Source organism: Meles meles, chromosome 21 (genome assembly GCF_922984935.1).
Source record: "Meles meles chromosome 21, mMelMel3.1 paternal haplotype, whole genome shotgun sequence".
NCBI lineage: Eukaryota > Metazoa > Chordata > Mammalia > Carnivora > Mustelidae > Meles > Meles meles.
The window spans coordinates 31,706,039-31,718,569 of NC_060086.1; the positions used below are offsets into that span (position 1 = coordinate 31,706,039).

General features: G+C 55.3%; 1 protein-coding gene across 3 annotated transcripts in view; it reads left to right on the top strand.

The window, feature by feature from the left end:
* The window catches only part of ABCC6 (ATP binding cassette subfamily C member 6), a 46,192-nt gene that overhangs the window by 17,100 nt on the left and 16,561 nt on the right, over positions 1-12,531 (top strand). For all 3 annotated transcript variants that reach the window (XM_045993422.1, XM_045993423.1, XM_045993424.1), the window contains 9 exons: positions 1,360-1,521; positions 3,001-3,093; positions 4,502-4,705; positions 5,901-6,047; positions 6,913-7,000; positions 7,387-7,462; positions 9,071-9,197; positions 9,402-9,578; positions 12,016-12,183. In XM_045993422.1, the coding sequence (XP_045849378.1) occupies positions 1,360-1,521; positions 3,001-3,093; positions 4,502-4,705; positions 5,901-6,047; positions 6,913-7,000; positions 7,387-7,462; positions 9,071-9,197; positions 9,402-9,578; positions 12,016-12,183 (1,242 nt within the window). The remainder of the gene's footprint in view (positions 1-1,359; positions 1,522-3,000; positions 3,094-4,501; positions 4,706-5,900; positions 6,048-6,912; positions 7,001-7,386; positions 7,463-9,070; positions 9,198-9,401; positions 9,579-12,015; positions 12,184-12,531) is intronic.

Genomic DNA, 12,531 nt, shown 5'->3' on the forward strand with positions numbered 1-12,531 from the left:
GACCTCTCTCTCTGTCAAATAAATAAATAAAATCTTAAAAAAAAAAAAGAGAACAAACTCTAAGTCTTTATTTCATTTTCCTCCCCAGCTCAAACTCTGCTCCTGGGAGAGCAAGCCACCTGCCTCTGTGGTTCACAGCCATATTCTTAGCACTCGGTTACTATGAGTCTCAGAGTCAATAAAGATTTAAAGATTTTTTTTTTTAAGATTTTATTTATTTATTTGACAGAGAGAGATCACAAGCAGGCAGAGGGGTAGGCAGAGAGAGAGGAGGAAGCAGGCTCCCTGCCGAGCAGAGAGCCCGATGTGGGACTCGATCCCAGGACCCTGAGATCATGACCCAAACCGAAGGCAGTGGCCTAACCCACTGAGCCACCCAGGCGCCCAGATTTTTTTTTTTTAAGTTGGCTCCATGCTCAGCATTGGAGTCCAATACAGGGCTTGAACTCATGACCTAAACTGTGGTCAAGAGCTAGATGCTTAACCAACTGAGCCATCAATGTGCCCTTAAAAAGATTTTTTTTTTTTTAAATTTTCTACTCAGTCATTCCAGGCTCACTCCTTCACCCCCTTACTTCTTCCCTCACACACTCAGCAGAGAAGATTGAAAATAGAACCTAGCATTCAGTGGGCTGGATGGGGTCCACTGTGACCCCAGAGCCAGAGCACATCTGGGGCTGCCAGAGAACTATGTTGGGGCGTGAGGGGCACCTGAAATGCCTGTGGGGGTTGGTCTGCCACCCTGTCTAGCTCGTGTCAGGCCTTATTTCCCAGATTCCAAGCTTGGCCCAGACTTTAGAAAGCCCTCCAACTTTGGGCAAGTTGGTCAACTTCTCTGTGCCTCAGTTTCCTTGGATGTAGAGTGGGGTGAGTCATTCTGCATTTCACTGATTCTCTGATCACTTTTTTAACCCTTCTGTAATCAAGATGTGTCTCGTGTATTTCAAGTTAATTGCACTGATTTTTTTCTCTCCTTAGTAATATAAAAATAGAGCGTTTTATCCGTGGCCTTGCAGATGGAATGAAATGCTGCAGCCCCTCCTCCATCTGGCTGTGGGATCTGCTCCGTCCCAGAAAACGACGACACGGCTCACTTAGCACAGGGCCTGGGACATAGGGAGCACTCAGCAAAGGGCCACCATGATCATCATAAACCCCAGGGTTTGGCGTGTTATGCTACTAACTTGTCACTCCAGTGCTCTGGGCATCCCAGAGCATTTCTGTTTTTGTCGTCCTCTGAATTCTCCTTACGGCCCCCTGGGAGGGCGGCTTGGGAGATTTACTGGTCCAGAGGGCAGAGGGACATACTCGTCCTGTCCCTCCCTCGGACTGAGATCTCGATCCTCCCACCCTGGCCAGGTCCTGGTCCTGTCCAGTGCTTCCAGAAAGGCCAGTGCTGTGGGTGATGTGGTCAATCTGGTGTCCGTGGATGTACAGCGACTGATAGACTGTTTCATCTACCTTAACGGGCTGTGGATGACCGTCATCTGGATGGCCATCTGCTTCATCTATCTCTGGCAGGTATGCCCTGGTTCACAGACCCCTGGGCGGGGCCATCAATGGTTGTGGGTGGGGACTACTCCCCAATATCATCCAGGGCTATGTGGTCACTGTACATCCTGGTGACTGTGTGTTATCTCCTCCTACTGTCCCCCACCCTGTGAGGCCTGGGGCCAGGACCCCTTCTGACTTGCTACCTTGTATCCATGGCCCAGCATGCAGTGGGTTTAGCTTCCAACAGTTCCTGCCCTGCAGTGCATAAATGTTAGATGTGAGCAGCGCCTGGCTGGCTCAGACGGCTGATTGTCCGTCACGTGGTTTCGGCTCAGGTCATGATCTCACGGGTCTTGAGACCGAGCCCCGTGTCCGGCTCCGCGCAGAGCAGGGAGCCTGAGTGAAAATTCTCTCCCACTGCCCCTCCCCCTTCTCAAGCATGTGCTTGCGCATGCGCGCGCTCTTTCTCTCTCTCTCTCCAAATAAATAGATCTTTAAAAATAAATAAATGTTAGATGTTATTATCAGGAAGAGAGAGGGCAAGGAAGGACACGGAAAAAAGCAGAGTAAATGGGCGGGCGGACCCCTGACCCAAGCAAATCCGCCAAAGACACGCCCATTACTTCCCTGGCCTTTTGGGAGTTGATCCCCTAACATCAGAGGGTCCCCCCTGAAACCCAGCTAAGAGGGCGCAGATCGACATCCAGGTTGCCACATGTAGCATTTGTAGCATGTTTCCCAAGTGATAACTGTTTTTGCCAGAGAAAGCTTCACCTTCCCCTCACCATTCTTGGATTATTTTTCCAACCCTGGCTTGGGGGGGCCGGTGCTGGCCTTCTGGGCACTTCTCCGCTTCGCCACTGGGTGGCACAATTGTTGCACAAATGATCCTGGCGGGCTTGGTGCTTAAAGTTAGAGAAAGAGCCTTCCTTTGGGCTGAGAGGGGAAACCGAGGGCCATGGTCTGAAGAGGGGTGGGGTTTGCTAGAAACTGGGTGCACGTGACCTCGGGTGGAATTTCAAATAGTCACAACCTCTTAGAAATCATTTACGCCAACCCCACCTCCACATTGTCCAGATAGAGAAACCACAGGCAAGAAGGAACATAACTTCTAAAGTCATCTCACCCAGGAGTCAGGGTCTGAGCTGCAGCTTAGGGAGGGTAAGGAATTCGCCCAAGGCCACACCCGTAAGTGCCAGGGCCGGGATTTTGAACTCAGACCCTGACTCCGGAGATCCGACTTCACCACTCTGGTCAGGCACACACCCTTTGCCCTGTCCTGCCTAGAAGCATGACCTACTTGAATAGGACTCCACACCCCTGGGTGAGGGGGACCGTTCCCCAACGTGACAGGGAAGGACGCCATCCTCAGCAGGTGTCCACTGGCTGCTCTCATCAGCTTCCCTGGCGTCCCTTGCCTTAGGACCCAAGTCTGACCAAATCTCTTGGGGACATCAGCTGGGCTCCTGGAGATGTCCTGGGGCATCCCACCCTCTCTGTCTCCAGCTTCTAGGACTCTCTGCCCTCACTGCCATCGCTGTCTTCATGAGCCTCCTCCCTCTGAATTTCTTCATCACCAAGAAGAGGAAACAGCATCAGGTGCGACATTTGGGAGAAGGGACACACTGGGTGGGAAGTGGGAAGGGGAAGCCCGCGGGTCATGGGACTGACATCGGCACAGGTGCGGGGAGGTGAGGAGGGGAGGGGGGACAGGGTGGCGTGAGCCTTTCACGTCACTCAGACCCTTGCCTTCAGCCCAGTATCCCCATCTCGATGGACAGCTGCTGCACCCCTCCAGCATTCAGGCCACAAGCCAGCCACGGGTCTGCTTTGATGCATCTTTTTTTGACATGCCATCCATCAGCAGACACGTCCAGAATGTTGCCCCTGTCTCATGCTCCCTGAGTCTCTGCTTCTGCCCTCATCCCTACCCGGGCATCTCCTTCAGAGTCAAAGCCAAGATCCAGCGGTGTCCAGCAGGCCAGCTGTGATCTGGGCTCGCCTCCTGGCCCCCTGCCCCGGCTCACTCCACTCCCCTACTGTCATCCCCATGCCCCGGATCCTCAAGCTCTACTCAGGGCCTTTGCTCCTCTGGTTTCCTCTGCCTAGGACTAGCCCTCCCCCAGGAGGGCCCTGTCTCCCCACCCCTAAGCCCTCACTGGCCCCTGGTTACCATAGCAACATGCCCTCCCCTTCATGCCCAGTGGCTCCTCAACTTGGCTTGTGATGTCTGGTTCCATAGCACTTGTCACCTCGTGCCTGGCTCTTGGATTCGCTGTCTCTCTTTCCTGAGACTGGAACTTTCACAGTGCTTGGGAATATGCACTGATATGGTCTCAGCTTCTAGAAGGACGCCTGGCACTTGGATGGAGGGAGGGCAGAAGGGAGGGTGGAAAAGATGGGTCTCACAGACACTGTTTCTGGAACCTCCTGTCTGGTCTCCTCTAAGACATTCTCCACACCTGCCCTGGCGAGGATGCCCCTCCTTGGTGCAACACAGGGAAACTCAACCCACATTCCTCCGGCTGACCTCCAGGTCCCAGTACGGTCCAGCCCAGCTCCCCCTCCCCGACACCCTCCCGGACCACACTGTCTGTCCTCTGAGTCATGCTGTCCCCTCCGTCTATCCCGTCCACCTCACCTCCCCATTCTTTGTGTGCTCAGGCCCTCCTCGTCATAGCTCTCATGTCACTCCAGGCTGGGTCAGGGGCCCATCTCTTCCACCCCTACCGCAGTCTTGCTTCCTTCTGTGATGGCCCATGATCTGTCCCCACCACAGTGAGGGCCGAAGCACGGGGGACAGGAGGGAGGAGGCACCAACAGTGGTCCAGGGGCGAGATGATCACGATTTGGGCCAGGATGGTGGGGATGGTGATGTTGAAAGGCAGACAGTTTGGGGCCTGGCGTGGAGGGAGAATCAACAGCATTTTGCTAAGAGTGGGTTTTTGCAGAAGGGGAGTTCTTGACATTTCCCTGACCTCTGCCCTCCTCCTCCCTCCGGTCCCAGCAAGAGCACATGAGGCAGAAGGATTCTCGGGCACGGCTCACAAGCAGCGTCATGGGGAATATGAAGATAGTCAAGTCGCACGGCTGGGAGGGAGCCTTTCTAGAAAGAATCCTGCGCATCCGGGGCCAGGAGCTGGGCGCCTTGAGGACCTCCAACCTCCTCTTTTCCGTGTCTCTGGTGTCCTTCCAAGTGTCCACGTTTCTGGTGAGGTCACCCTGTCCTCTTTGCACAGCACAGACTAAGGGAGGGAGTGCTCGGGGTGGGGGACGGTGAGGTCGGTGGAGCCCCTGCCCCCCAGATCCTGGGTCTTTTCCAGACCACCCCATCGCTCAAATGTAGCTCTCCTGGATCCTTCCCTCTGTCAGGGATCCTTGCTTTGTGCTGAATCAGCTAACCACTTAGAGAATTCCCCTGAAGGTGGTCGTGGCTAATAAGGTCCGTCATTCTCCTGTAGAAGGTGCCAGGCATCTGGAACTGCTGCTGCTTCTGGCACAGGGGCAGGGAGCTGGAGGGGGAGAACCCCACATCCGCACTGATGCCGGCCATCACATGGCTGCCGCGGCCGCCCACGGCACAGTGCCTGTCCTGTCCTCCAGTTCGTTTCACTAATCGCTGCCCGATCAGCCTTCCCAAGGCACAGCTCTGCCTCCAGTCACGCTGTTGCTAAAAACCTGCAATGGCTCACCGCCACATACATAAAGAAATAATCCAAGCTCCTCATGAGATATTCAAGGCTGGTGGTAGATGGACCTTAACTGGTATTTACAGAAGGATGAGAACCCCCCACCCCGTGGAGGGGGTCAGGCATCCGGTGTTGCCGACACAATCAATACTCAGAACCACAAGTACCACCACTCGGAACCGTGAGAGCTCCCTGGCAGGATGACTGAGTCACCATTACACCCACCGACCATCGTGTCATCATCACCGAGTGACACCTAGAACCGAAACACTGCCAACACCTAGAACTCACATCACCCCGTGACATCCGGAACCACAGATGCCACCAGTGCCCAGGGCCCTCCCCTCAAGTGCTGCTGATGCCCACAACTCCAGGGTCGTCTTCAAGGCGTTCTAGAACCACAAGTCCCACCCATGTCTAGAACCTCCCACATGCTATCGAAATCAAACGTCATGGCGCCCCAGATGCCAGGAACCAAAGCTGCTGGTCCAGAACGGGGGCTGCACACGTAGCTCCTTTCAACAAGACACTCATCCTTTCTAAGAAACACCGCACAGCTGCATGAACAAGGAGTGAGGCTGGAGGGTTCGCAGAATTTGGGGTGAGGGGCGGATGGAAGGGAATGTTCCAACATGGCGGGCTGGACCACATACGCCCCCGGAGATGGCCTGCTGGCCATCCCAGCTCATTGTCACTGCCCCTGTGTCCCCACCCCAGGCCGCGCTGGTTCTGTTTGCCGTCCACACGCTGGTGGCCAAGGAGAACGCCATGGACGCTGAGAAAGCATTTGTGACCCTCACGGTCCTCGCCATCCTCAACAAGGCTCAGGCTTTCCTGCCCTTCTCCATCAACTCCGTGATCCAGGTGAGGCAGTGGGGCAGGGAGGCCCTCTGGGCAGCCTTGCAGGGGTTTAGCTGGAAGGCCCAACGCCAAGCATCCCCACACTGCCCCCAGGGGAGGAGGCTGGGCGGGGGGAGGGGGACAGCGCAGGGAAGCAGGGAGGCACAGAGGATACAGCAATGCACCAGCCTGCCCTTCCCTTTCCATACCAAGCATTATTTATGTGGACTCTCATCTCTTGCTGTCTCCACTCACACTGGGCCGTGACAGAGATGAAGGCAAGTGGCCTTGCTGACTGACGCATCCCTATTTAAACAGCTGCCCTAAGGGGACAATGTTTGGAATTCTTTTTTTTTTTTTTTTAAAGATTTTATTTATTTATTTGATAGACAGAGGTCACAAGTAGGCAGAGAGGCAGGCAGAGAGAGAGAGGAGGAAGCAGGCTTCCTGCTGAGCAGAACGCCCGATGCAGGGCTCGATCCCAGAACCCTGGGATCATGACCCGAGCCGAAGGCAGAGGCTTTAACCCACTGAGCCACCCAGGCGCCCCCGGAATTATTTCTGATAATGGTCTGATGACTCCCTTGGACAAGCCTCTGTCCTCCTGCTGGGTCTCATCTGGGCAGCAGTGCCATTGTCTCTATTATGCTAATTAGGAGAGAGGAGCTGGGAGGTCACTGTCACCATCATGGTCCCCATCTCCATGGACACTGTTTCCTGTGATCCACAAAGCTTTGTGCTAATGCCTTACAAATGTACTGGGCTCGGGAGACCAGAAGCTTTTCCACATCCTAAGGCATCAGACACCCGAAGCTCGAGTTTTTTGTTTTTTTTTTTGTTGTTTTTTTCCTCTTTGGGCACCAGTGACCTGGGGCTTTGGTTTCCCCAGGCCCGGGTGTCCTTGGACCGTCTGGCCGCCTTCCTCTGCCTGGAAGAAGTGGACCCTGGGGCTGTGGACTCAAGTCCCTCCAGATTCAGTGAGTGCAGACTTCCCCAGGAGGGGCGATGTCTAGGGATCGGCCCCCCTGACCAAATGCCAGGGTCCAGCTGGGAGGCTGCTGGCGCCAGGATGGCATGTACGGATGAGGCCGTCAGCCATGTACCGTGGGAACGAGGACAGCGATGCTGCTTTCCCCCAGTCATTCAGCAGCGACTCGTGAGCACCTACTATGTGCCACTCTGGGCGTACGGCCTTGAACCCTCCAACCAACCAGGTCCTTGCCCTCATGCAGAATGGCCAGGGAGATAAGCACGGCGGTGTGTTGCTCAAGCTAGGAAATAAAATCAGAGGGGTTCCAGGCCCCGTGGTGCAATGAGACTCACCAAGCATGGCTTACCTGGGTTTTCCCATTCTGCCCCGCAGCTGTTGGAGAGACCTGCATCAGCGTTCATGATGGCACCTTCGCTTGGTCCCGGGAGAGCACGCCCTGCCTGCGCAGGTACAGCCCGGCCTCCTTGGAAACGTCCTTCCCGTTGGCAGGAGGCAGACGCCATGTAGAACCAACCCTGGGCAGAGAGTTTTGGGGAAGCCAGACTCCTGGAGATGGAGGAACAGGAGAGAGTCTGAGCCTCCCCGGTCAGGAAGGAGACACCTCCCCGCTCCTCAAGCTGGTCAAGATGACACCGAGAGAGGCCTAGCCGAGAGGCGCCCCACGGCTCAGCCTCGCCTGCCATGTCTGCCTCTCTCTCTCTCCTGTGTCAGTCCCCGGGTCACGGTCTCCTCCAGCCTCCCAGTGCCGGCTGCGTCTCTGTGACAGGAGATCCCAGTCCAATTCCGACACCCCATTAAGAAGGGAAAGAAAATACGCTGGGAAGTCCTCATGTCGACTGTCATCTAGTCACTTCGTAGTCGTTATTAAATGCTTGCCGTGTGCCAGCCGCTGTGGGAGGCCCAGGGGACAGAGTGGAGAGAACAGACACGGGCGCTGCTCTCTTGGGGCTGACCTTCTGATGAGGGCACCCAAATGAGAAATTAGGGCAAGGGAGTGATGTCGAGGGAGAGGGATGAGTAGTAAGGTCATGATAAAAGGAAGGAATTAGCCTTGCAGGCGTCTGGGAGAAGAGCTTTGTAGGCCGTGGAAACAGCAAGTACAAAGATCCTGAGGCAGGAGTGTGTCTAGCCCAAGGTTTCTCTACCTCAGCATTAGGGCTGGAGATTTCTTTGTTGTAGGGGCTGTCCCAGGCGTTGTAGGCTGTTTAGCAGAACCTCCAGTCTCTACCCACCAATTTCTAGCAGCGACCCCCACCAGGTGTGACAAATGACACGTGGGTGGGGGCCACAGTCCCTCCCGCTTGAGAACCACTGGCCCGCGGTCTTTGAGAGAGGGGAGGTCAGTGAGGCCCAGGCACAGCAGCTTAAGGGACAGAGCAATAGGAGGTTAGGCGTCCTTTGCGAATGGCTGGGACTTTACCTTTTCTCCTGAGTGACATGGGAAGCAGCAGAGGGAGGCTCATGGTCCCCCTTGGGTTTTAATAGTCCCTCCGGCAATAGAGTGGGGGTTGGGCTGCGGCCCACCGTAGGGGCAGAGGGCACGTGAGGAGCAGCCTAGCCCAGGAACGTAGACCAGAGCAAGGCGGGTAACCTCTTCTGCAGCAACAGGGAGTGTGTGTGGATACGTGTATGTGGGTGTGGTGCATACGTGTCTGTGGGTGTTCACAGATGTGAACAGGTGTGTTCGTGTAAATGCGCGTGCACTTGTGGGTGTGCTTACGTGTCCGTGTGTGTGCTCGCGTTCGTGTGGCATGTGGGGTGTGCATGGATGTGTGCGCTCGTCTGACTGTGGGGGAGGCTGCGTGCATGGACTCGTGGGCTGTGCGTGCCTTATGCGTGCGTGCTCGTCTGCGTGCGCATGCGTGTGCGTGTGTGCGTGCGTACGCACGTGCGTGGCGAAGACGGCTGCTTGAGTCCCCAGACAGGGACGGGGAGAGGAAAAGACCTTTGGAGGAATCACCCACAGGGAAGGCTGGCTCCGTCTGGGCTTCCCCAGTCCTGCACAGACTCCAGCTGGGCCCTGCCCAGGGACATGTCTCCCCTCCTGTGTTGCCAGGATCAACCTCACTGTGCCGCAGGGTCGTCTGCTGGCTGTTGTCGGCGCCGTGGGGGCAGGGAAGTCCTCCCTGCTGTCTGCCCTCCTCGGGGAGCTGTCAAAGGTGGAGGGTTCGGTGAGCATCAAGGTGAGGCTGCCCCACTGCCGGTCAGCTAGAATGTCCCGCCATCTAAAAGCCCTCCCACTCCTCCCTGTTCCCCCAACTCCTGCCCCTTCTTCCCCTCTCCTAACCTCCTTCCTCCCCGCCCCTCCCCGCTTCTCCTCCTTCTCCAAAATCGCTCTTACCTCCATCCCTATCAGCTTTTTAATGGCTAAATGAGTTGCATTTTAGGGTTCCGTGGCCTATGTGCCCCAGGAAGCCTGGGTCCAGCACACGTCCGTGGTAGAGAACGTGTGCTTCAGACAGAAGCTGGACCCGCTGTGGCTGGAGAGGGTTCTGGAGGCTTGCGCCCTGTGGCCAGACGTGAGCAGCTTCCCTGCTGGGGTCCACACCAAAATTGGGGAGCAGGTGAGGGTCTCAGGGCCTTCTTGCCAGGGGGAGGCATCGGACCTCGGGACCAACTGTCTCCCTGACCTGTGGGGCTATGTGGAGGGAGGGACGAAGAGGAGACAAGGGAGCAGGGAAACGGGGCAGACAGAGGGCCTTGCCCAGGGCCAAGCGGGAGCTCAATCCATAGTGGCTAATAAGCGAGTGATTACAAATAGAGACGAAAGCAGAGGCGTGGTAGGGACTGGTGGACAGAGGCTTTCAGCAGCAGGGCGTCAGGTGATCTGGGCTCCCTGCCCTGTTTTTCTGGATGACATTAGTCAGATAGCTTCCCCCTCTCTGGGCCTCACCAAAGGGTCTGGGGCAGAGATGTCCAATAGATAGGATTTATGCATCTGGAGCTACGGATTGGGCAGGGGTCAGCAAACTAGGACTCCCAGGTCAAATCCAGTCCACTGTGCGTTTTTTCAAATGCAGTCTTATGCAGACATGGCCACGCTCACTCATATACCATGGCCAATGGCTGCTTTGCGTGATAGGGACAGAGATGGGCAGTTGTCATGGAGACTGGGGTTAAAATAGTTACTGTGTTGGGGCGCCTGGGTGGCTCAGTGGGTTAAGCCTCAGCCTTCAGCTCGGTTCATGATCTCAGGGTCCTGGGATTGAACCCCGCATGGGGCTCTCTGCTCAGCGGGGAGCCTGCTTCCTCCTCTCTCTCTGTCTGCCTCTCTGCCTATTTGTGATCTCTCTCTGTCAGATGAATAAATAAAATCTTAAAAAAAAATAGTTACTGTGTTGAGGCGCCTGGGTGGCTCAGTGGGTTGAGCCTCTGCCTTCGGCTCAAGTCATGATCTCAGGGTCCTGGGATAGAGCCCTGCCTTGGGCTCTCTGCTCAGCGGGGAGCCTGTTTCCTCCTCTCTCTCTCTGCCTGCCTCTCTGTCTGCTTGTGATCTCTCTCTGTCAAATAAATAAATAAAATCTTTTAAAAAAAAATAGTTACCGTGTGGCCCGTTACAGAAAAAGTTTGCCCTACCTTGGATTAGGGAGTGGAGAGTGAAAAGGTAAGGGTTGCTATTAAGGGAACAAGTGGGTTTCCTGGAGAAGAGGAGAGGGCCCCTGTGTGGCTGAGGGCTGTCCAGGGAGGAGGACAGGGCATCCTGGAGGCCAAGGGAGGGTGTTGCAGAAAGAAGGAGTGCCTGCTGCCGCTTACCTCTGTCCTGCTATCATATCCTAAACCAAACCTGTGCTCCCCCAGGAACTGCCCATCCACCCCCATCCCCAGTGACCGGAGCTCCATCCCTCCAGAGCTCAGATCTCAAACCATGGTGTCATCCTTGATTTTCCCCTTTACATGCACCCATGTATCTGATCATCAGCAAATCCTGTTGGGTACACCTTTGAAGCAGAACCAGAGTGTTCTGGTATTGTCCAACCACCCCAACATGGCTGCCCTACTTGTTTCTGTCTTCGTGCCAGATAGGCTAATCCCAGTGCAGCAGCTGAAGGGATTCTGTTCAAACGTAAGGCAGACCACATCCTTTCTCTGCTTGGAATCTTCCAAGATATTCCCATCTCCCTCAGAGTCAAAGTCAAAGTCCCGGGTGTCTGCAACATGGCTTCTCAAGGTCTGGCCCCACTTTTCTCTCTGACTCCATCTCCTATCATTGCTTTGCCTTTTCTGTTTCACCCTGCCACATGGATCTCTCCATGATGTTCGTTAAACACTGAGGGCGTATTTCCTACCTCAGGGCCTTTGCACCTGCTCTTCTCTCTGCTTGTAAAGTTCTTTCGCAGGGCTCCATGGGTCATCCCTTACTTGGGTCAGGTCTCAACTCAAATGTCCCCCTAGTGCAGAGGCCTCATCTGACCACCTTACCCAGCACAGCAAACCTGCTCATGCTGGTTCAACATACACGCTAATTCTCCTTTGTTATTCTTCATAGCGCAGGTGATATATTTTACTTGTTTATTGATGACGTGTCTCCCATCCTCCCTCGTTAGAGCATAACATACATGAGAGCAGGGACTGGGTCTTGTTGCTTGCTGTATCCCCGGAGCACAGAACACTGGGTGTATGTTAGCCATATGTGGAAAATGAGAGTGGAATGAATGAATGAATGACCGAACAAACGAATGAAAGACAATATGGACGGACAGGTTAGCACGGGGTTGGACAAAAGGGAGATGACTAGTGTCCCCGAGGAAGGCAGAACTATACGGTGGGGAAAAGAGAACACAAGCCAGACTCCAGGGAGAAGTGGGTGGGAGGAGGGGATAGCGCAGAGCATGCGGATTAACTCCTCCTGGAAGCCCAGCTGGATGGAGACCAAGGGGGACACTGGCTTGATAGCAAGCGTTTGCAGCTGGCAGGTGACCCCATAGGAAGGGCATGGGGAGCTGGCCCTCACTCTGATGAGCAGGTGTGCACCAGGCCCCTGTCCCTCTCCTGTGGCCACAGGGCATGAGTCTCTCCGGGGGCCAGAAGCAACGGCTGAGCCTGGCCCGGGCCGTGTACAGGAAGGCTGCCGTGTACCTGCTCGATGACCCCCTGGCGGCTCTGGACGCCCACGTCGGCCAGCACGTCTTCAACCAGGTCATCGGGCCTAGCGGACTGCTCCATGGAACGGTACGTTCGGGTAAACATGTCAGCATTCACAGCCCAAAGGCAGGGGGCGTCCTAACTCCCGTCTGTCTCCCCATCACTCTCCTTGAGTCTCATTTTCCTCTACAGTGGTTGGCTTTGGCTCTGACAATGCCATATGACAAACAAGTCCCCATCTCAGTGGCCCACAGCGGCAGCTAGTTCTTGCTTTGGGGCCCATGGTTAGACTATTCCCAGCTCAGCCTCCCTCAGGTCACCAGCCAGGTTCCGGGGAAACCTGAGTCTTCTTGTTTCGAGACACAGCTTAAAGGACAACCTCTGTTGCTCTGCTGGGACATAAAGAAAGAGAGCAGGAGTACAAGAAGGGGAGCT